Raw genomic sequence first — 24,493 nt, forward strand, 5'->3', positions numbered from 1 at the left:
CCAACACTTGTGGCAACTCACAGCAAAACTACAGGTACTACAAGGAAGAGAAACGTGTGTATTTTGGAGTGACTGTCCCCTTTAACTTGAATGAAACAGGTGCTTTACCCGCCTACGACAACTATTCATTTGGGCAGCTGACTGTGAGGAGGGGAATTGTATCCAAAGATGTAGGGCTGCTCGATTATGGCAAAAATTATAATCTCGTTTATTTGGGTCAATAATTGTAATTGTGATTATTAAATGCAATTATTCATTGACTTTGAACAAAAACATCCATTCATTGGAGAAAAAAAATGTGAACAGTATGTTTTTAACAGTTCATTACCCTGAACTTTGAGTATAATTCAACTGAAAAAAAAATATATATATATATAATAATAAAAAAATAATCGGTTTATTGCGATTACATTGTTTTCATAATCGTTGCAAGCCATAATCGTAATCGCGATTAACATACGATTAATTGAGCAGACCTACAAAGATGTCTTCCCTTTTCCTTTCTGTGCTAAAGGTTTCTATGACAAGTTATACTTGTCTTTCTGGAGTGTTCGGGCTGGGTCTGGAACCGCAAGCCTGTAAACGCCCTGAGGAGTTGTTACGATATTGGGTTTACACATAAACTTGACTGACTTGCTCAAACAGTTGAACAAAAGAATGTTGCTAAATCACTGAGTGAGTCACTCAGTACTGAGTTAATAGATTGCTTAGTTCATAATCAAACAAATATGGATTATTTAGTTCATTTACGCCAGAGATCACTTTTAATATTCTCCTTCATTATTAAAACCTACCCCGCAGCAGTCATCAAAATGCATTTCAGATCAAGTGCACAAGCCCTCCGATCATAATAACAGCATTTCCACATACAAAATGATGTTTGAATTGTATAAACCTTTATATTCTTTTAGTGTATGCAACTGCACAAGGGAGATGATTAAAGAACAATTACCTCCTTCACTGTCAGATTCATCTGTCAGAGAGCAGGGAAACACAAGGCACGTTGTTAGTTTTCTTTCTAATACAACTATCATTATAGAGTAATGTGACATGCAGGTGTGATAAACACATCACAAACTGATAGTGTTTCTCTTGAAAAGTTGTTCTTAAAGTCCTTATCTTGCGTAATTTACTGTAGCTGAAAGATCATAGAACTGTTTCAAAATGCATTAACTTGTTGGGTCTTATTCCAGTAACACGTGATATAGATCGAATATCGTTTCCTATTTGCTGTAAATCACTTGTTAATATCGGGAAAATGGGTCAAATTCAGAGGTATCCAGAAAAGTCTGGATTCAAACTTGCCGCTGCTTGGTGCTGTGTCGTGACGTCACGTGTGGTTCCGCGAATCCTGGTGAGTTCAGCCCGTCCCAGCATCACACAGTGTAGCATTGCTGGTATAGCCGCATGTCAACTTTGTGTATCAGTGTTTATCTCCGAGTTTGTCTTGTTTTTTCCGGATCATGGTGAAGAGGTGTGTCGTTGGCGGGTGTAGCAACACCAATCGGGATGGTTTTACCGTTCATTTGTTCCCGAAAGAGAAGGTTTTACGGGAGAAATGGGAGCGATTTGTGCGATCCGGACGGCAGCAGGGAGCCAGACAGCGGCAGCCGGGAACCACACGTGACGTCACGAAATGGCCTGCTTCCAGAAGCAAAGTTTTTTTATTGGACCTAATATTTTTCCTTTTTTTACATATTATTCAGTATGAAATAAAGAAACATACATTGACTATCTGTTGCATACACCCCCCAGAAATCAACTGCCAAAAAAAGTTTTTAATGTAAGATAAGGACTTTAATGTCTGTTCTATGAAGCTTTTATTGCTTCTGCCAACAGTAATCTGGATTAGTCACTCCTACCTCCCACTAAGGAAACTAGTCAGTGATTGTATTAGACAGGTGGAGAGCCAATAGGAAGCGGTCAACTGTGAAATCTATTTGAACATTCTAAAGAGCCCTTCTGTCAATGATTAGTGATGTTATTATATCTGTGTAACTATGTGAGATATGCCTCATTGGTGATTCAAATAGGGTGCTGGGGGAGTAAAGAGTTGGAAGGGGGTTACCTTGACCTCCAATTTTGGGTCTCCTCCTCTGCCCTTTGGCAGATGAAGGCCGAGGTATTCTAGCTGGACTGCCAGACTGTAAGAGGAGGAAAAGACAAGCAGGAGAAAGATAAAACTTTAGGACCATAAAAGATATAACTTAGGACCATAACCACAGAAAAGAAACACATCACTCATTATCTATTTGGAGGATTTGGTGATGCCAAAATCATGTTCTCCTCTCAGTATAGACCAATTAAACTATGAATACAGACAGACCTCTTCATGAAAAATAAATACATAATAATACGAATCCAATCCAAGCCAAACATGCTGCATAAACACAGTACAATAACAACATATTGAAATGAAATGGAAAAACAGTAAGAACCTACTTAAAATAGCCAAACATGCTGGATACATTGAAATATTACAAATAAACATGTCCTTAAGTGTCATAGTAAAAATACACAACTATTGAAATGTAATAACAAAAACAATAACAATAGACTTAAAATAGCAACAAAGCAGAGCCGGCAATATAGCAAATTGTGATTTTTAGAGTAAGTTCTTACCTGGTTCTCAACTGCTTCTGCAGGCTGCACAGGGAAACACACAGTATTATAATGTGCACAGTTGCATTGATCAATTACGGTACACAGATAAGGAAAGGAAAAACCTTTCACATGTCTCCTACACATTATTGCCAAAATGTGCGCTAAGCTAAGAAGCCACCCAAAAACCATTGCAATTATCACTACATTTTAGCAACACAATGCAATAAACTGCATAGCTCTATTTTTCTACTGCTTGTACAGTATATTGAATACCTCGTCAACTGGTTCGGGGTCCTTGCAAAAATCAGAGGCACAACATGAAAAAGGACATTTAAACTTTTTACAAACTGCATATGATGTTTATTTGAACATGTGACCAACTCTTAATTTGTTTTCATTGGTTGAGTTAATAATATACACAAAACGAGACTGCCACACTATGATTGAAGATGACAACATGAAATGATAGACTTGATATCATGTGTGAAATGTATACCAAACAGAAAACTCACCAGTGGCACAGGTTTGGCTGCTTTGCTGGGCTCAGGGACGGGTTTCTGCTGTGGCTCCTCTGATACTCTGGACTAGGTCAAAATGAATACACAGGATGTAAATAATGCAATTGCTAACATTTAAGATCCAAGTGAAGAGATTTTATTATCAGCTGTGATATATTTCAATAACCAAAGCTCTATGTATTGATCTTTGATGATGCTGTAACAAATCAGCACATTTTTCTTAAATGTATATATTCTAAATTAGAATTAGAATAGATTTAACCAAAGGATTTTTGAGTGCAAAACATTTTTCAAAAGGACATCATTTATGGAATGACTTTTAATAATAATAATAATTCCTTAGATTTATCATAGCGCATTTCCAGAGCTCAAAGCGCTCAACAGATGCACATTACACACATATCAGACATTTTGTTAACAATATTGTTATTCTTTGTAAATGTTGTGTATTTCGTAATGAGTTTGAACTTTATGTAAAAGCTGATAAAAATCTGAAGGCAAAATAAATCTGTAAAATATAAGAATATGATTTACACAAAAAGCACTCGCCGTTTTATGAATTTACTCTATTACTATTTATTTTATATATGAATGTGTTGTTTGTTTTTCCATTTGTTTATTTCTGTCTTGTTGTATGCACCTGATCCAGTTAGTTAGTTGTGAAATGTATGAAAGCTATGTCGTTTTGTAAATAAATACGGTAAATACAAAATAAAGAAGATGTGCAGTTCAAAGCCCACCTTGCTGTTGCCGCTCTCTCCGCTTCTGTTTCTCTCTTCCCGCTCTTTGTCTCTGTCTCTTCGCTTCTCCTTGTCTCGTTCCCGGTCCCCGCGTGAATCCCTGTCTCTCGCCTTTTCTCGGCCTTTGTCTCTCTCCTTGTCTTTCCCTCTTTCTCTGTCCCTCTCCCTGTCCTTATCCCTTTCCTTCTCCTTGTCCCTGTCCCTTTCTTTGACTCGTCCTTTATCTTTCTCCTTGTCTCTCTCCCGGTCCCGGCTCTTGTCCTTGGCGTGTTGGTCCTGCTCAGTGCGTTGGTGTTTGTCGGAGCGCTCCCTGTCCCCGTCCCTGCGTCTCTCCTGCTCTTTGGGCTGGTCCGGGTCCTTCTGCTCTCGGCTCCCGCTGCGCTCTGTGATCGTTTTCTTCTCCTGCAATTGCAAAAGTCAACAAGTAGTTGATTAGAGGATTTAATGAAAAGTGCAATCCACAGCTGCATAGTGATACAAAAACAAATCTTAATTGAATTATCTAATTGAAACTACGACAGGATAGATGCTAACAAAGACAGAACATTTCACATCAAATATAGGATTTAGCGATGTTGAATTCCTAATATAGAAACAAACAGTTTGTCTGTTAACAAAACAATTAATTTGTTTCCTGTGTATTTGTTTTGTTTGGATCTGTATTTCTGGACAGTTTATGCTAAGCTAATATTATTAGCATTATACAATTTTTTGTTGGATTCAAGTGGTGGCTGCAAAGTGTTGTTTCTGACTTGTGTGATATATGCAAAATATAAATATTGCCAATAACAACAACATGTCTTCATCTTACAAATGATTCTGCTTCATTAAATATTTGTTCAAAACAAATGTATTAACCTTGCTGTAATCTAATGAAACTGGAAAGACATTTAATTAATTAATGTGTTTTTTCCAATTAATCACTTTGTTCAAATTGAGGATTTTGTTCAGGATTTGTTTAGGGTGATTAATGCTTCATCTGAAAACATCACCACAAGCATCAAATGCCAAACAAAATGGCATTCTCTGACTGAAGAGGACCCTCGCCTCTCTGTCTGGATGGCGTTCCCGTCCCTCCCTGTTCTCCTTGTCCTGGGACCTGGAGGTGCCGGCTTTGGTCTTTATGTCCACCTTTTCTCCTGCAAGCACTCGCTTCACTGCATCGTCACTGGACAACTGTCAATCAAGTAGGGAAAACCATTCATTTTAACACAGAACATATCAATACTTACAGTTGGTTGAATATTTAAAAACAAAAAAAATGTAGCTACTTTAAGAGCTAAATGTGCAATCTTGTGTATTTCTCAGGTTGTAATAACTGTTGTTCAAAAACATTTGAAAAACCTGTAACCCTTTCTTTACTACAATTGTGACCACAGAAATACAAATAAAATATTTAAAATGTAGCTTTAGATCTAAGAGGAGTACATACATTTGACATGTGAAATTAAAATATTGTTTAAAGAACAAACAAATATCCCTCAGGCACCGGCTCATCTGTTAATACTCTTTTATCTCCAGGGTTCAATTAGGATATGTCCAAGTTCTCCCTGAAGAGGATAGACAATATTCCCAGGAGTCAAATACTTTTAATGTAGCACACCCTGAACCTTCTCTTACAGGATAGCCATTACGATGTTAGTTTCTCCAGAATGACCATGGGATATTTTAGCCCTTTTAATTCACCGTTTCTATCTTCATTAGTGTGTATATGTGTGTTTGTGTGTGTATTCTACCGAGTGCACAGACCTTGTTGGTGCAGCACTTGGCTAAGGCCTGCAGGAACTCATTGGTTTTCTCGGGCTCGTGGCCGGCCACGATGCGCGCTGGCTTTGCCGCCAGGGGCTCTCCGCTCACCAGCATCACGACATCTATCGCTTTCTGGAGGAAATCTATCTTAGAGTCCTTATCCTGGAAAGAGAAAAGGATGTGGATATGAACAGGTACAGTATGTCAAAGTAAAGGAAAGATTAAACCCTTGATATGTGCATATCCTTAAAGAGTTCAAATATGTGCTTCACTCTGATTTCTCCCTTTCTTCCCCAGTGCTTTACTTTTTTTTTTTAAAGATATAATTTACCTAGAGATGTGTTAATCTTAAATATACTAAAAAGATCATGGTGGGGTCTTTTTTATGAGGATCTGTACCAGTTTATAGCATATGAGTTGTAGGCCCGGATTGCTCTGCAGCTCCACAACCCATATTGCAATTTTGATTAAATTACTAATTTGTTTTGCCTTACCAAACTGTTTCTCTGCACTCAATATAAGCTCTCTGAACATAAACTCTAGCAATTTTGAATTTTGTAAGGCAAAATGCTTCAATTATTTATTTATTGCTTCAATTATGTATTTATTGTATGCACGTTAATAAAGCTGACCCTATTTGAGATAAATGACCCTGACCATTTGAGTTTAAGTCACAAGGGAGGTATGTCACCAAATCTGCTCTTTTTCTTTTGGAAGTTCGCATTCACATCAGCGGTCCGCTTTATGCACAGTTTGTCAATTTGAGCCCCGGTCAACTTAAGTACCGTAGGTGGTTCAGAATATGTGTACATGTACGATTAGCAACAGGTTGGAAAAACCTTCTTGTAGCAAGACAAGAAAGTGTTTATATTTAATCCGAATCAGTAAGCAAGAATAGTTGCAAAAGCATTTCTTGCATCGCCTGTCCCCTTGGAATTCTGCAAAAATCTTTCTCTCTCGACTCCATATAAAAGTTACTTACACTTAGGGATGGGTAACGTTAAGGTTTTAACGGTACTACTACTTTTATTGATACCGCTTATCGATCCGGTCTTTTAACGGTACTTTTATCGGTTCTTTTGGAGAAAAAAAAAGGTTAAACTGACTAAACAAATTGTGAACAAAACTAACATTGCTTTTTATTTAAATTAAATACATAATATTTCACATCAAAAGAAACAACGTTTTAACAAATCGTATTAAATAATGTGATAACTGAATTGTAAACAGAATAGCTGAAACTTTAACAAAATAAATAACTCACTTACCTCTAATCATTAACCCATTTTTGTATAATTGAGTTAACTCTGTGTGTTGCTGCTAGCATACATAACACCTGACGTGGAAACGTTACTCGTGGATGGGGATACAGAGCTACTAGAAAGACAGTCGAACCCGGTGCATTTCTCCGTCTGAATGTGGTGCACTTTTGCTAAATGTTTAGACAAATTGCTCGTGTTACCGCCCTTACATGCTAAACTCTTATTGCACTTTAGGTAACGAGCATCGAGACGGGTAAAGTTTAACCACACCTCGGAGCGTGTTCTCTCCGCCATCTCCTCTGTGTGTTTGTGTGTGTTGCTGCATAGAGCAGCTGAGTATGTGTAAAGTCCCCCGGCCCCTCGCAAGCAGGCGGGGGAGAGAGATCGAAAATACTAAAAATAATCATAAAGCGTTTTGCAGTCTTTTTGCATGTTAGAAACGGAGTTGGCGACACTAAAACTGCAATATAATGTTTGTGTAGCAATAATACATGATATGACATATTTTTTACATGTCTCCAGTACCGATAAAAAGACCGCTAACATCAGAGCTTAACGGTACCACGGTCTTTAATAATTCAGCCCCGGGGCCCGTTTAATACCGGGGCTCGGTACCCATCCCTACTTACTCTTGTAAAAAACTAGTTGCAACTTCTAGAAGAGATTGCAGAGGGACATTATGATTGGTGTTAGATTTAAAATGCAACAACTACAAATGTATAATAACTTAATACAGTCACCTAGTTTCAAACAATGACAGAGCCTAGCATCTGAGGCCACGTTTACACGGAGACGGAACGGGTTGTATCCGCTAGGGTTCTCTATCGTATGGACGGTTTGTTCACACGACAGAAACACGGAAACGGCCCCCTCAAACGATAACGGCTCCCAAGGTGGGTAGATCTGCGGACGGCACGCTCTGGGGGTCAAACGGCTCCGTGTGTGCGCCATATACGCCATAGCCCCGCCTCTCCTGGTCACCCCCACGTCATTCCTGATGTGTTTCGCCAACAACAACAACAACAACAGTGTTCCGAGTGTTTCGAGCCAGGTCCCGGCATAGCCGCGGGAAGTCATTTTGCTCAGGGGGTGCTGCCAAAACGGCTGTCAACGATACGAGCCGCATAAATTGTTTGTTAAAGGCGAGACACGGCAGGCAAAAAACATCGTTTTTCATGCACTGGTAAATGTTGAGATGTTGTGCTATTTTGATTCCATAATATGTTTTCTTTCAGGCTTTTGGAAGGAAAATGTACAAAATACACATTTAAGTGTTTATTTTACTATAGTTTGTCTATTTTCGTCTGTATATTTCTCGTAAATTCACCAAAAGTTAGCATTCTAATTTAACATAAAGTACCGCGACCGCTGTTTGCACCATGTCATCAGAAGTATCGTTGGAAAGCTCCGTCTCTCCTGCACAATCTCATCAGATCCAAATATGGTCATTTCCTTTGTATCAGCAAAGTACAAAAGGGTCTTAAACCAAGAAACAAAATCTCATTGGCTGGTGTCAACTTCTGACAACGTGATTCGTTCAGATGCGTCACGTGGTGTGCTAAAACACTTCCTGGTTAGCTTTCCGCTAGAAATGTAAATCTCAAAATGGCAAAAAGAACGGCGAAAAAAACGTTCACTGAGAAGACAACAACAATTGTCACTTGCACGAAGCAAGATTATACAAAAAACAAATGACCCCGAACATGAAATACCTTCACGGAGTGCGTCGAGGCGCAAACTGTCATTCAAAGAACAGGAGGGTTTAGCTAGAGCCACACTGCAATCTTTAAAGGTCGTTTTCTCAAAATGAGTTTTTTCTGCTACTCTGAGTCCGAAATGTCCACTTCAGTTGCACTTACATACACCAAAACTTCCAGTTATATTCCTATCAATATTATGAAGGCTTTTACAGAAGGGTTTGTTCATATGTCATTCATAGCCTGAATTAAGATTTTATACCTAGAAACATGGCTAAAATTGATATTTCAGGGCTGTTGACAGTATTTTCTGATTTATGGAGTGATAAAAAGAGATATCCAGAATCCCTTCTGTAAAAACCTTAGATGCTAATATGACTACAAAATGAAAGGAGAATTTTGAACCTGGCTTTATCCAAAGTTCAGATTTTGGTTCCTGAAATGTGTTAAAATATGCGCAAATTTAATGAGATAATGGCTCATTTCATTTGCGTATTCAGAAAACTTGTAATACAATAAACAATTGCCTTATTGTAGGTAATTAACTGTAGAAATGTCTAGCTGATATCTTTAAGTTAAAAAAAATTACCCTATTCACCTGTCTCGCCTTAACTGTTAGGCTTAATAAACCATTAGACCTACATCACTTAGCAACAGCTGCACATGCCCACATGCTAACTATGGGTCTTACAAACCTACATAACATTACAAATAGTCAGAACATATTATTTACAATATTAATAAAACTATGAATTAAATTTTAACTGATTGACAAGGCAAAACACTGCACAGTGGCAGCAGCATTAAAGGAAAATATCGTCTTACCTTGTGTTGGGGCTTCACAAAACTCTAAATGTAGCCTTCCTCTCTGGGGTGGCACTAATGAATACCCTCATTAGAGCAGATACATCCACATTGTCCAAAATGTTACTATGGACATGCATCAAAGTCAGATGTGTCAGTCTCTTCTGTGTGATATTACTCTAGTTGTAGAGGTGGTGGGCTGAGGAGTAGCTGGTGGTCCACTCTTTTTATTGGGTTGTTTGTTGGAGGAAAAAAATCCCAAATCCTTTTTTGCGCCATTCTAGAAAGTTGTCACTCTGCAGTGTGTGTGTCGCGTCAATTACGTCACTATCCCACGACCTAGATGACTCTGATTTTATTTAGAAAATAAATTCAAGCCACCTGACTGATACAAATATATACTATGACTATTATATGCTAATGTATACAGCACATTTTATTTTAAGTAAAATCATAACTATTTTATGTAGTTTATTCATTTTTATGTAGGTGGTCACTCAGTTTTTCAAATGTACACCACTTGCCAACAGGGGGTTCCCGCGGCTATGGGTCCCGGTATCCCTCCAGTAGCCCCCCCCCCCCCCCCCCCCCGCACTGTTCCCTCGTCCCTTGGAAGAGGCAGAGAGGTGGTTGTTTTTCATCTGCTGGTGGACTACTGGGGAGAACGTCCTGCTCGGGAGGCTTAGAGTTAGTGGCAGTGGGTGCGGTGCACCTGCCTTTTACAGAAGGAGCTGTAATCAGCAGTGAACCGCTTCAACACGTGTATTTTGGTGTATTCACGGCATTCATTTTGTTACAGTATTACTGTACTGTCTACAGTATTGTTGTGTTATAGTTATTAACCCAATTTGTGTTCTTTGAAATTGAAAAGGATATCGCATTGTGTTTGTTACTTTCGTTGCAGTTGTATATGTCTTAAGTGTAATTTGGCTTGGCTTCCTATTTATGGACATGCTTTTATTTTGAAGGAAATGTAGCGCTGTTGACAGGAAGATTAACGGAGAAAAGTAATATCCACATAAAAAGACGGAGAAAGTAAACGATAATGTTTATGGTTAAGTGTTAGCACCCCCCGAACAAGCTCTTACGTTGATATTGGAGATTTCAATAAATTCTATTTTTTTTTAAAAACGAAAAAACAAACAAAATGAATATCCGAATAACGAAATTGAAACCCGAATATTACTCCAACGAACCAATATTCGGGTACAGCCCTAGTGGACGGACACGTTTCTTGAGCCAATTCCGTGTGGACGGAATACTTTTTTGATATCGAATTCAGTTCGTTTTCGTGTAAACGGAGCCTCAGTATGTAGCATTAGTTTTGGGTCAGCAGCTCTCTAAAAGCAGACTTGATTTCTGACCATTCTGCATTCATGTCCTGCCAGATCCTCTCACTCAGTGAGAAAAAGGAGCGGGTAGAATTACTCCCACACAGACACACTCAGACTGTCCATGTAACACACAGGTGATCGCATAAACAATAAGGCTGTGGCTCAAGACAAAAATGCAAAGTCTGTGCCAAGAAAGCACATTTACAGAGAGAAAAGAATGATGGGAACAATAAAACAGGTCGACAAAGTGTGGTCAACTTACCTTAACATTATCTGACTTCATTTCATTTTCTCCATACAGACCTTTCATAAAACCAGTGGACTTGATGACCTGAAAGTGGTGAGATATAAAAGTGTCATTCAGTTTGAAGATAATTTGCAATATTAAAAGGTGGGGTAGGTAATTTTGAAGAAACCAGCTCGAGTGCGCTAGAATTTGAAAATACACAGCAGGAACAAATCTGCCACTTCCTTACAGAGCCCCTCCTCCAACACACACGAACACTGGGCACGAGATAAGTTTGTGCACAGATGGAAGGCTGACAGGCAGGTAGGCCATCCAGTTATTTTAGCCGGGCCGGCTAAAATGATTGGTCGTGCTTTTTACAGTACTACGGCTTCCACAGATGACAAAAGGCTTGTTTGAGACAAGCGAAACCTGCGCAGTTGCGATCAACGTCTTGCTAGTGCGTTGCCTGATGGTTAGTCATTTTGTCCGACTTGCTCTGGATGCTCGCCTACATGAGACGTTGAAATCTCGCGGGACAAAGACGCCTGCAGCCTTGAGAGCGAGGCGCGGCGATGCGGCGCAGTTTCTCTCCACGGGTTGCGGAAGCAAAATGCTTGATGGGGAAACGACTCGCTGGTATCTCGAGCTGAGCGCTCATTGGTGGTTTTTACAACGTGTTGGTGATGAAACTCTCCAATTGGCTCGACAAAAGTTTGTTGTTGTTGTTTTGTGTCAGCTTTACCTCACCACTTCCATTCACATTTTTCATCATTGTTCCATAATGTTTATCATCATGAAATTAATATCTATATATTTTTATACTATACTTGCACTGCTTACCGTTTTCATACTTTATATATCTTAGCATATTCACACAAACTGTTAATACTGCTCACAGGCTGCTGTGTATATATGCTGTGAAGAAGAAGAAGAAGAAGAAGAAGAAGAAGAAGAAGAAGAAGAAGAAGAAGAAGAAGAAGAAGCCGACTCCGAGCTGTCGGACTTCAGGCGAGCTTTTTGAGACCTCCCCCGGCTGCGATCGGCTACCCTCGTCTACTTTCGAGGCGAGCCGCAGCTCGTCTCAAACAAGCCTATTTTTAAATGGATTTTTTGTCAAAGCACTTAAGATATTCATTGCTATCGGGATAAGAGCATTCCATGGAATATAACAAAAAGTTCTCTCGAGCCGGTTTCTCAAACTTACCTACCCCACCTTTAACTGTAACTGCAATATTGCTAATCAGAGGCTGAATAATCCTTATTATCAGATGACCATACAATCTTCTTCTGAAAATGTTAGCTAGGGATTTCGATGTTTGTTTATTCTCAATGATCTAAACTAGTGGTTCCCAACATAGGGTGTAGCTAAGAGGGGTTTTCTTAAAAGCAAATACAGCAAAATACACTTGGCCTTTACCTATAATCATTTTATAATTTTGTTGTGAAGAAAATCAAATTAAATAAGGATTTGTGATAAATATTGTTGACCAAATACCCTTTGAACACAAGATGTATTCTCATAGCCTTGCCTCTCTGTTAAACAGCCTCATCACGCATTATAAAAGTACGCAGTTATCACCTCTTATCTGTACACTACGTAGATGAAAACAAATGCTTAGGATTAGTAGAAGCTGACCTGTGCTTGTGCCTGAGAGCGACAGCTGCTTGGTAAAGAGATCACTTCACTCAACAAACGCAATTAGGTTAGATGTAGCTTGCTCAGATACTGTATGTGTACATACACTTTTTACAAGCAGATAGGAACAATCCAAGAACAGCAGTAAATGTATCTAATGACATACAATGACACGGTGATTAATTATAGCTCTGTGTGACCCTTAGTGTTATCAAACAGCGCAGCTGCAATAAGCTGCTCAGCATCCATGATCTCAACCTCACGGATTCAAAGAACCAGACACATTTAGCCAACACAGTCGTATCTGGTTAGATAACTAATCGTGAAAGTGCCTAGCAACAAGATGATGCCGTAGACATGGCTAGTTAGCAAACTAGCTAACCCACTAATAACTTTGTAAGCAACCTTACATTTGATTGCTAGTGAACGTTAGCAGCTATTTCCTTAGTTCATTGTGGTCCTTAATGTTTAAGCTGCTTGGTAAAGCGTTCATGTATAACGACAGAGAGATTGGTAGCTTCACAAAAGGTGTAAAGCTACTGCGAAGTTAATGTTAGCTAACTTTCTTGCTTAGCACAGTTCATGCAAACGCTGTATTAGCCTGCTAACCGGCTAGCTTGCATGTGTTTTGAAATGGCATACATTCAGTAGACAATAGCCTTTTCATAACTTTAACTTTAACTGCAAAAGTGGCTCATGGTGCAGGTTAAACACATGTTACCTCGCTAACCTTATCGTAACAATAGCATGTTGGTCTCACCTCACTGAAGATGTCGTGCAGGTATCGAAACGGCGGCTTGCTTAGCAGTTTCTCCGTGAGAGGCGGCTTCTTTATCACTTTGCCCAGCGTGTCCTGGGTCTTTTTAACCACCGCCGCATTCATGGCAGCGGTCGAAAGTACTTATGAGAAGCTTGAATGCAGGGGAAACAGCAAAAATAAGTACGGAGTGTAGAAACCTGGTGGCTCTGTCGCCTGGTTGCTATGTCAATATTCTGCAATCCCGCAGTGCATCATTAATGAAGACTGCGCATGCTCGGAGGGTTACAGGTTGCTAAGCACTGCTTGTGTCCATAGCAACAGCTAACAATCTGACTGCAACAAAGCTGCAGTCTGCAGTGCAGCACAGACAGACAGACAGACTGACTGACTGACTGACTGACTGACTGACTGACTGACTGGCAGACAGATAGGTAGATAATTAGAGAAATAATATTTAATAAACAAAGGGAGCTTCCTTAGGAAGGAAAAGCAAGGGTAAAAAAGCAACAATTGCGGTATTAACTCACTTTCATACTGACCATGATGGCAGAAACAAAAATAAAATAGGATGAGGATGAGAAAACATCTCTGTTTTTTGAAAGCTGAGAATGCCTTTTTAAGATGGATGTCCTTTGAAACCCCATGAATAAATGACAATGTATATGTTCAGGGTCAGCAATCAGAGGAGATCAGTAGTTTAGGGAAGGGATGAGAAATATTGGAAGAATCAGAATCAGTTGTAAAGGCCAAGAAATTGTGTAGGCCACATACGGGTAATTTCCACTTGTTGCATTTCATATACTGTAGCCTACATACATAATGTAGGCTTAAAACAAGAACAATGAAGTTGAACACAATTGAATATATAAAAATCTAATTAACTCACAATGACAGAATCTTGTTAATGAAATTTGTCGAATGGGAAAAATAACTGTGGGAGAATTAGAAACCAAGTTCATATCTTTCTTGAAAGATGAGAACAAATCGGTATAAGTATAGAACACAAAACATCAATAATAGCCTTTTTCTATCAAATGAAACTCAAGAGACATTGTCCCAGATTAAAGTTATTAAATGTAACATAAATTCACTGCTAGTTTAATTAAATGTAGCTTCCTTATTTACAGTATTACTTACTTATTTCTGACCGCATGTAAAAAGGTGGTGTTTCACAATAACCACATCAGAATTAATTAATTAATCTAAGTTTTAGCCACAGTTCAAATAATGTGTCTGATTGAGTGAGTTGTTAGTCTTCTTTATTTATAGTACACAGATTTGAAATACCAGTTTGGCGAGTTCAGTTAAAGGAGAAAAGGCACAACAAAAGAGAAGGCATATTGAAGTGGTGTTCACAGGTGCTTGTTGCTTCACGCTGTCAAGGTAAGAATCCGAATATATATGACTTAGGTGACAGAGAGACTGGAATGACCATTTCCCTTTAGACTACCAAAGTATTTTCTTAAAAAACAATGGTTCTCAGGCATGATACTGACTAAAAAAAGGTTGTATATTTTTAAGTGACTGGTTAAATACTACTACTTGTGTTTTTTAAGTTGAATTTATTGAGATAGGGTTAGGGTTAGGGTTAGGGTGATACAATGTATCAGTTTTAGCTCAAACAAATACAAAGGCTTGGTCAGTCAGTAAATCAACAGTGTAAAAATACTGTGAAGAAGTTGTACAAATATATGATTTTAAGTTTTAATTCTGAACTGTTCGCAACTTCTTCTACAGCTCTTTGAGTACCAGCCTTGTCAAGCTGGTTTAGTGAGTTGATATTGCAAAGCTGAACAGCCAATATTTAAAGGAACATATTATTAAATGTAATCTATTTTTTTTCTTTCTTTCATTGCAGTTCTCTTAAGGACAGGAAGTGATGCTTCGTTTGGTCTTATTCGCTTTGTTCATTGGTCTCTGTGCCAGTGCTGGAGAACAGAAGCACAGGAAAACGAAGAATGAGTCTTTAGCAAGAGGTGGGTTAACCTGCTTGGTTTTTCAGTGGTTGCTTCCTTTCCAATAGTGGTTGAATCAATACAACAAATTAGTTAAGTATTAAGGCACTTTTAATATTGCAAATTGTAGTTGTCATTAAAGGGGCCCTATATTATGCTCATTCTCAGCTTCATATTTGTATTCTAAGCCTCTACATGTTTACATGCTTTAATGTTCAAAAAGGTCATACCGCCTGTGCTGCAGCACCTCTTTTCACCCTCTTTCTGAAACCAGAGCCCAGTCTGCTCTGATTGGTAGGGGATAGGGAAAACCCCAAAAGGCGTAACAGGGCCCCTTTAAAGAGATTCAATATCATATTGTAATAATGTAATGAATGATAGTCGTATGCAGAATGCATTCATCACTGTTTTTAACCTGCAGGATGGGGATTAAATATTCGCTGGGTGAAAAATTATGAAGAAGGTCTTTTCAATGCAGGTCTAAGGTAAGACTCTGCACCTTGATAACATCCTTACATATCTGTTGACTCTGTTTGGATATGAGTTTTGGCAGTTAGAACAGAATGTAAACATATATGAGAAATGTGTTAACTTTAATTTCTTAATGTGCATTGTCTTAATGACGCATACGCAACGTATTCCTACAGCTCCTAAAAATACTGATATATATATATTTATATATATTGAAGATTCTTTGATATATTGAATATTATTTGATATATTTAAAGTTTTTGATGTTCTTAAATGTACTGTATGTTTCAATTGTTTAATACTTTTGTAAATACTGTACCACATGTTATATGCAATCCATGACAGAACTTTATTTTCATCCTGATGCTCACACAAGCATTAAGAGGTGACCTTAAGTTGGGGATAACATATTGTATAATGCAAAACTACATCTGATTATTGTATCATATCATCATCATTTTATTTATTCACATGTTTAAAAAATAGTACAATCATAAGACATAATGGAGATATGTGAAATGGGACACCTCGATAAACTGAAGCTTGATAATAGGTATTATTAACACATGCTATTTTTCTTATTAAATCTGGCATTAGGACTTTGATTTCAGAGGGATTATGTTGTGTCACACTGCATCACACCCATCATTGTGCTCATTGTGTTGAGGAATTTGTTTATCTGTGATTTACCCCCCCCCCCCCCCCACACAGTGTGAAGCCTCTGATGGTCATCCATCATCATCTGAACTGCCCGCACAGTCAAGGTACTTCACTCACTCTGCTTTATAACATCTGAAAATATGGACGTAAAACTACAAAGCATATCTGAACTGTCTTTTTGATGCCAGGTTTGGGCTTGGTTTCACAGGGAACACAATGGGTGCATTCCTATGTACCTGCCAAGTAGGCAATGCACACAGATTTGAGTCCTATCCATTAATCACGGAGCTGGTGTCCTGGGTGTAGCCTCAATGGAAGTCTCCACTGGTGTTTTATTAACACATAAACCACAAAGACTACCTACAGTACAGGGCAAAACCTGGCTTTTATTGTCCTCAGGTCTGAGGTACAAATATCTTACAGCCTGCCTTTGAACGCCTGAACATACCAGTGATCATCATATCTTACATTTGTAAATAATTGTTGTGTAACCTCTGGTAAGAAAACTATTTATTTATTTTATTTAACCTTTATTTAACCAGATAAAAAGCATTGAGATAAAATCTCATTTACAATGCTGACCTGGCCAAGAAGGCAGCAACGTTACACATAACACATAACACAAACATATAAAATACAGAGAACATAACTAAGAAAACAAAAGACGAAAAAAAGCAGTTACTACATTGTGCACATTAGGACAGTAAGAAAGGCACTACTTATTACTGCAAGAGCAGCTGGTGGTAAGGACTTCTGATAACTTCCATTTAAAACAGGCTATAGAAACAAGTGCCGTCAGTTTGAGGCGTGATTGAAGGTCATTCCAAGACCAAGGACCATAATAAAAGAGACTCCTTTTTCCAGCCTCAGTCCGCACAGCAGGAACCTGGAACCGTATCAAGGCACTGGATCTGAGGTTGTAAAAGTCACAAACTGGAGCAAATCTGGCACATATGTAGAGTGGAAGATTTCCTAAAATGGCTTTATACATTAATAAAAACCAATGCTGCATCCTACGCATAGTGAGTGAGGACCATCCAGTTAGGCTATACAGTGTGCAATGATGAGTCCTATAGGGTGCATTTGATATATAACGCAGTGCAGCATGGTAGAGTGGGTCAAGTTTGGCCAAGACAGTGGGACAGGCAAATCTATAAATGGTGTCACCGTAGTCCAGCTGGGACAGGAATAAGCCAGAGACCAACCTTTTACGGGATGAAGTTGAAAAACAACATTTAAGTCTGTAAAGGAAGCCAAGACTGAATTTCAATTTCTTTGTTAGAACTTCGATATGGCGTTTGAAGTTCAGATTACTGTCCAACCAAAAGCCAAGATATTTGTAGATATCAACAAACTCAACAGAGACGCCATCAAGGGTGTCAATGGAGAGGCAAGAGGACGCTGACTTGGGAGCAAAAATCATTGCTTTGGTTTTCTTACTGTTCAAAAGCAGTTTGGAATCAAGAAGTGCATGCTGCAGCGTGATAAAATCAGATTTTAAATTGGAAACGGCCATGTCCAGAGAAGGAGCACATGAATATACAATAGTGTCATCAGCATACATATGATAGGTAGAAAATTGCATCTGATTACAAATATTGTTTACATATAATAAAAAGAGCAAAGGCCCCAAAATAGAGCCCTGTGGAACGCCCTTCTCCAAGGTGACAGGGTCAGAGACAGTGCTATCCAACCTGACGCATTGAGTACGGTCAGTTAGATAACTCTGAAACCAACAAATGGCATTATGACCGAAACGAGACACCAACATAACATTAGACATAATGTGGTGATCTACAGTATCAAATGCTTTGGCTAGGTCAATAAACAATGCAACACAAACAGATTTGTTATCCAAAGCAGACTTGATATCATCTAAGACTTTCAGACTGGCAGTCACAGTACTGTGCTTTGATCTGAATCCAGATTGCATAGGGTTAAGGATGTTGTGTGAATTTAAAAAAAGTTTTAGCTGAGTAGAAACTAGGGACTCAAGAATCTTTGATAACACAGAAAGATTTGAGATAGGACGATAATTATTTAACTCAGTGGGATCACCAGCTTTCAAGAGGGGCGATACCAGAGCTTGCTTCCACAGAGCTGGCAGTGTGTGAGTGGACAGGGAGAGATTAAAAATATCAGTTACTGGTTGTGCTATAATCTGAGCTGCAATTTTTAAAAAGAATGGGTCGAGGCCGTCAGGCCCGGCAGACTTTTTAGGATCAATTGAGTGCAAACCCTGTAAGACTTCAGAGACCGAGAAAGAAGAAAAATCAAAAACAGGGGAGCTCATCTCTTGACTAGGGCTGTGAGTACGACCATTTAGAGAGTCATGACTTTGCTCATCAAAAATGTGACCAGCCTTTTTGAAGTGAGCATTAAAAGCATTAGACATACCATCTGAATCTGAAATAAAATAATCACTGACCTTCAATTTTTGTGGGAAACTAGAAACTTTCTTGTTCTGAAGTGATTTAATTGTTTTCCAGAACTTAGAATGGTCATTAAAACAATCAGTGGTTAAGCTCAGATAGTAATCAGTTTTAGCTTTTTTAATAAGGGCTGAACATTTATTTCTGAGGACACGAAAAAGAAGCCAGTCATCACTAATGTTAGACTTTCTAGCTAAAGACCATCGCTTATTTCGATCATGAATTAGATCAGATAGTTCTCTAGTAAACCATGGAGTGTTCCTATTCTTGACTCTGAATTTTCTAAGGGGGGCATGTCTATTAATAATCGATAAAAAGTGATCAATAAAAAATTGGACGGCAACATCAACAGATGGAATTAACGCTATGAAGTGCCATTTAACCTCCGCCAGATCGTGTAGGAAAGCCTGCTCAGAGAAGTGTTTGAAGCAGCGCCTGAGGACAATAAGGCCCTTGGCTTTGAGCAACTTAGTGCTCCTAACGCAAGCAATAGTGCAATGGTCACTGATATCATTAGGAAAAACACCAACAGACACATACTTATGAGCTGCATTTGTTAGAATGACATCTATAAGGGTATCGTTATTGGGTTTGGCAGGGTTTATTCTAGTGGGACTATCAATAAGCTGAGTTAAGTTCAAAGAATCACAAACCTGCTTAAACTGTGAAGATTTATCACTCAACCAGTCCCAATTTAAATCACCCATTAATATGATTTCAGAAGAAAACATAGACAACAATTCAGTAAGGCTAGTAGTTGCATCCATGATGGCCGATGGAGGCCTATAACAGCCAATAACAGTGAGAGGAGCATTTGCTATAGTTATTTGGACTGCTAGCAACTCAAATTGCCTTGGAATTGAAATTGAGTGAAGGACTGAGCACTGTAGTTTCTCAGCAGTGTATATTGCAACACCACCAGCTCTGCCCTTACGATCCGTTCTGAATACATTATATCCATCAATGTGAATAACAGTGTCAGTGACAGACGGTTTTAACCAGGTTTCAGAAACTACAACAATATCAGGTTTAGCAACTAAAAACCAGGTCTTGAAAACATCTAATTTGGGCACTAGGCTTCTAGCATTAACATGCAGAAAACCCAATCCTTGCCTACAGCTAAACTCATTCGGAGTTGGCAAATTATGCAAGGAAGCAGAGAAACACTCAGGACCAGGGTTAATGTTAACGTTACCAGAGAGTAGTAGCAGTAACAATATTAACAGTCTGGAAGATGATTTTTTCACATGGGCTCTGGACGCGTCGCTCCTCGGGGGGGCGGGGCTGCTCCAATCCTTCGATATTAGCGAGTCCAGAGTAAATAGGGCAAACGGGAGAGCGCATTTCGTGCCATGAAACATCAGCTTTTGGTAAAAACTATCCGATGGAGTCAGCGCTCCAGAGGACATGGAGGCTCTGTAAATCCAACCTGCAAAACTTGTTCCTGACTTGACTAACTGTCAAAAAGTACAAAAGGCCAGAAGTTTATTAACACAAACTGTGATAACTGACATTTGAATAACTGACATTACCACATGTACAATATGTACTCCTTTTTTGACTTTTTATAGCAATGGCATGCAAATTAATTATTTTTATAAAGATTTATTGAATACTCATTCTAACTGAGGTCTAAAACTATATATTTTTAAATAGTTTTCCGAATGAATCCTTATCAGTGTTCCTTCCTTGATTATGGCTTGATTAAAAAATTATTAGAAATACCAATGTTCTCTAAGTGGGCCTATGCAGTTTGAAAAGATACAATAAATTAAATAGATAAAAGGTTTGCCATCCAAATGTTTTTTACAGCACTGAAGAAGGCTTTTGCTGCTGATAAGACTATCCAGAAAATGGCCAAAGAGGATTTCATCATGCTCAATCTGCTGGTAAGTACATAATACTTCAAATGACTGAAGAATAGCATCTAGAATTAAGTGTCAGCAGATTACTTTATGCACACTTTCTTTGCAAGAAAAAACATAGTATTTAAATCTTATTTGAACATTGGTTTCTTCTGCTTTACATCTTAATACTTTTAATGTTTTTTAGTAAAGCACTTTAAGTTGACTTAGATTGCATATATATGTATTTTACAGGTAGAGACTGAGGACAAGAATTTGGCCCCTGATGGCCAGTATGTTCCCAGGATCCTCTTTATTGGTAAAAACTGACATCATAATATACAATGTATTCATACATGTTAAGTCTAATTGGACCGTTATCTTAAATAACGAATGTTCTCTATGGTTTTTAATTAAATCTGTCTTCAAATAGCAACACTTACTTACAATGCTCTCCCTTTCTTAACTCTCTGGCATCATTCTAATGAGCTCAACACAACTCAACCCCAAAGAGAGTCCCAGTGTATCAGATATTTTCATATTTTTTAGACACAAAAAATCACATAGCAGATTTTATGTCTAGCAGAAAAAGGATTTGGGTATAACAGATACTAATGAAAGGAAAAGGGATATGGGCTTACAGACTCAGTAGTTATGTATCCTAATGATCGTGTGGGAAGTGTCGGGGAAACTAGGAGTTTTAGATTCAGTTTTCCTCCAGAGATTTCACCACATGGTTTCTCACTGAAACGGACACGTGTCACCTGTATCACATTATTTTCACTCTCACTGCAGATCCATCTCTGACAGTGCGCACCAACATTGTAGGAAGGTACAGAAACCTCGCCTACGCCTACGAGCCTGGAGACATGAAAGTCTGTGAGTTACTGTCCGCTGTTTCTGGGGGGTGGGGGGGAAGGCTGCACTCCTCACCCGTCACTGTGAAGACAGGCTTAGCCCCTATTATGTATTAACATCATCCGTCCAAGTTTTCTGCTTTTACATGTTCTAAACATCTTTATTGTATTGAGCTGGATTAGGGCCACATGTGATTTTTTTTAGATGAGATCAAAAGTGAATTTATTTTTAAAATTTGAGAAAAAAAGTCTATCTGTTAATTAATATTAAACTTTCTGTTAAACTGTTTAAATAAGGGGTCATATGGTTTCTCATGCAGGTATATAGTTAATACATATAAGCATAATTTTGAGACCTATAACCCTCCTCTGGTAATGGAAATATTTCACCCAGAGTTGCTCTGATACTTGAGGGCTGTATATTTTAGTTTAAGGCTAATGTTAGCGAGCGCACAAATATTGACTAGGACAGCAAATAGGTCAGGGACGGCCGTGCATGTGGCCAACAACTAAGTTAAACATTTGAAATACAGATGGTGCTGGAAATAAATGCATTGGTACATTCAAGTTATTCAGATTCATCCTCTGTGGAATGTGAATATCTAAACCAAATTCTTTCCCAAGCCAAATAGTAGAAGCTGGGATATTTTACTCAGGGAAACTTCAACCTGTTGCTAAGACTAGTGGGAAGCTCAGGAAATCACTCAAGTTATAGGATTCATCCTCTGGGGTTCATGAGTACATGTACTATCTTACATTCCAATGCAGTAATGTGTTGATGAGACATTTATAATAAAAGTGATAGTCCTTATTGTTTTAGTTAAAAAAATTATTTGGCTGTGAGGTTTTTGTCAGAAAAAAGGAGTAAAGTTCTTTGTTCTCATTTGTTCTCTTTTTTTTCAACAGTGGCTGAAAACATGAGGAAAGCCAAAAAGTTGGTGCCGCACACTGAACTCTAACAGCTTCTCCATCCTCCAGTCATACTGGCAAACTGCTCAGGGGTCAGCACTGACACGTTTACATGCTCCGCAGAGCACAATAAAACTAAAGTAACAACAATTATTGTCTCTCTTTTTTTTTAACCCATAGTAATTGTGTCAATAGAACATTGGGATTTTCATTTTCATATTTTTTAAATGCCATCATTCCTACTTTTTTACTTATATTTCAACATAAATAACATGTCAAAAGGACACATTGGAAACCACATTTTGAAATTATTTTTATTTTCAGTGGATATTAACTAGTAATGTATTGAACCTAAAAGTAATTAAAAGTACTGGCATGTTTTAAACACTAGAGGTCAGTGTAATAAAGATGTCTAATATCCTATGACTTCATTTCAATTTAACTCACATCAGTGCTTATGAATGTATTCAAGCATATTATGCTGAATATAATTAATTAATGAATGCTGAATATATAAGTGAAATTGTGTTTATATTTAGAGCATAAGCTAAACTAATACAATGTGTATCATACCATTTACAATCAACTGTGTAATCATGCATTGACTGCAGTTTATTCTCCTTTTAGAGGAGTGTATTCTACTGCATGTTCCCCAAACATCTGATACAAGAAGAGCATCATGGTGTTGTTGCATATGTGTATTCGTTTTACTCTTGTTTAATGGTCCTTAATGACAAGTGCAGAATAGACATTGCCACAGAATGTGAGCGTGCTGCAGTGCCACAAATAGCCCAGATGCAGCTTTTTCCTGTCAAAGATAGGATTAATGTGCTGTTTTAATTGTTATTTCTTCACTACGTTAAGCATTCTTGCCCTCACCTTTTGATAGAATGTATGTTACAGACATATATCAGCAACAGGAAATGTTCTGCAAACTCAAAACCTTATTATAACTAATAAGATGCGTCTGAAAGCCACTTATTTTGCATTTCTTTGAATTCAGAGAAAAGCAGAAAACAGAAACATTTCAAAAGGGTCAGTAAGTTTCATTCCTCAATATATTGTCTTTCTCAACATCTACTGAAGGAACTGATCACTGAGGGATCATTAAATTATTCACACGTTGGGTTGCATTTTCCCAACTTTCCTTGTGTTCTTGCTTTTCTGTCATGTTGTTCTGCTTCTGTCTATCAGAAGGACCCAAGACGATTCGGCAGAGACTTCCACACTGTTTCCTCGCCAATACTTTTCTAAAGAAATAGGTCTCAGAGGCTTACACTACTGGGCTCATAACTATTGAGTTTTACACTAAAACTCTTATATATCCTGTGCCTGACAATTCCCTCCGTGTTTTTTACTGTAGAGTTAACAAACAGTACATTTGTGAAGCAATATTTGTGTATTTGTAAGGTGGCCAAAAGGTGCAAAGAAGTTACAACGTTTGTGTTTGTTGGTAAAGACGTTCTGTTTTTTGAAAGCAATAATATTAAGTTTAACCTAATCATTTGTATTTAAACGTAAAGGTATTGCTTTAAACTAACCTAATACAGTTATGTGAAATGTTTTGAAATAATACATTTAATTAAGTAATCAAGTCAACTTTTCGGTTTTTATCAGGGTAGGCCCATGGATAAGAGATTTTGAGTCAGGAAATAAAAAAATAATACTGTAGGTTAGGGTTTTTTGCTATATTCCTGATATTGTTACTTAAAAATTAAATATTAATACAATGTTATAGACACAATAATTTTTTATATACTTGGTTACAGCCTCTCCCTAACTCCTAAACGACCAAAAAAGTGACAAACCACCTCATTAACAAAGTGAAAGTTAATTTTGACTTTGCTGTAGTTAAAAACTGATGGGCTCCTGTCCTGGTGTTACGGGGTGAATAAGGACAGTATTAGTATTACCAGTTTGTCTTACATCAATGCATTGCACCATATACAGGAGGTGAATTGTGCACAAACAAAGACGATGGGGTCGGGTTTGGGCGCTCATCATCCCCAGGGTGGTGAAGAGGGATGTAATG

General features: G+C 38.2%; 2 protein-coding genes across 6 annotated transcripts in view; one reads left to right on the plus strand and one right to left on the minus strand.

The window, feature by feature from the left end:
* The window catches only part of traf3ip1 (TNF receptor-associated factor 3 interacting protein 1), a 32,798-nt gene extending 19,215 nt beyond the window's left edge, over positions 1–13,583 (minus strand). Inside the window, exons 1-9 of one of the 5 annotated variants that reach the window (XM_079667315.1) lie at positions 13,334–13,583; positions 10,971–11,039; positions 5,612–5,773; positions 4,910–5,038; positions 3,863–4,264; positions 3,117–3,188; positions 2,623–2,646; positions 2,069–2,144; positions 953–973 (exon numbers count right to left, since the gene is read on the minus strand). In XM_079667315.1, coding sequence (XP_079523441.1) covers positions 953–973; positions 2,069–2,144; positions 2,623–2,646; positions 3,117–3,188; positions 3,863–4,264; positions 4,910–5,038; positions 5,612–5,773; positions 10,971–11,039; positions 13,334–13,456 — 1,078 coding nt within the window. In that variant the 5' untranslated portion in view covers positions 13,457–13,583. Of the gene's footprint in view, positions 1–952; positions 974–2,068; positions 2,145–2,622; positions 2,647–3,116; positions 3,189–3,862; positions 4,265–4,903; positions 5,039–5,611; positions 5,774–7,613; positions 8,418–9,395; positions 9,600–10,970; positions 11,040–13,333 lie in introns of those variants that run through there. The other 4 variants (XM_079667316.1, XM_079667317.1, XM_079667319.1 and 1 more) reach the window with 4 other exon arrangements.
* Positions 13,584–14,627: 1,044 nt separating this feature from the next.
* Positions 14,628–22,611, plus strand: LOC307030713 (anterior gradient protein 3-like). Its single transcript, XM_079667320.1, has 8 exons — positions 14,628–14,716; positions 15,192–15,309; positions 15,710–15,773; positions 16,471–16,523; positions 20,664–20,740; positions 20,951–21,014; positions 21,491–21,574; positions 22,459–22,611. The coding sequence occupies exons 2-8, from the start codon at positions 15,213–15,215 to the stop codon at positions 22,509–22,511; spliced, it is 492 nt and encodes a 163-aa protein (XP_079523446.1). The 5' UTR covers positions 14,628–14,716; positions 15,192–15,212; the 3' UTR covers positions 22,512–22,611.
* Positions 22,612–24,493: the final 1,882 nt, after the last annotated feature.

This window comes from Notothenia rossii (assembly GCF_949606895.1).
Source record: "Notothenia rossii genome assembly, chromosome: 2".
In the NCBI taxonomy this organism is placed as follows: Eukaryota; Metazoa; Chordata; class Actinopteri; order Perciformes; family Nototheniidae; genus Notothenia; species Notothenia rossii.

Coding starts and splice junctions, on each gene's coding strand:
- LOC307030713 (XM_079667320.1), top strand. CDS start 15,213: ATGCTTCGTTTGGTCTTATTCGCTTTGTTCATTGGTCTCTGTGCCAGT. Junction 15,310..15,709: donor GAATGAGTCTTTAGCAAGAG/GTGGGTTAACCT, acceptor TTTAACCTGCAG/GATGGGGATTAAATATTCGC. Junction 20,741..20,950: donor TCATCATGCTCAATCTGCTG/GTAAGTACATAA, acceptor TGTATTTTACAG/GTAGAGACTGAGGACAAGAA.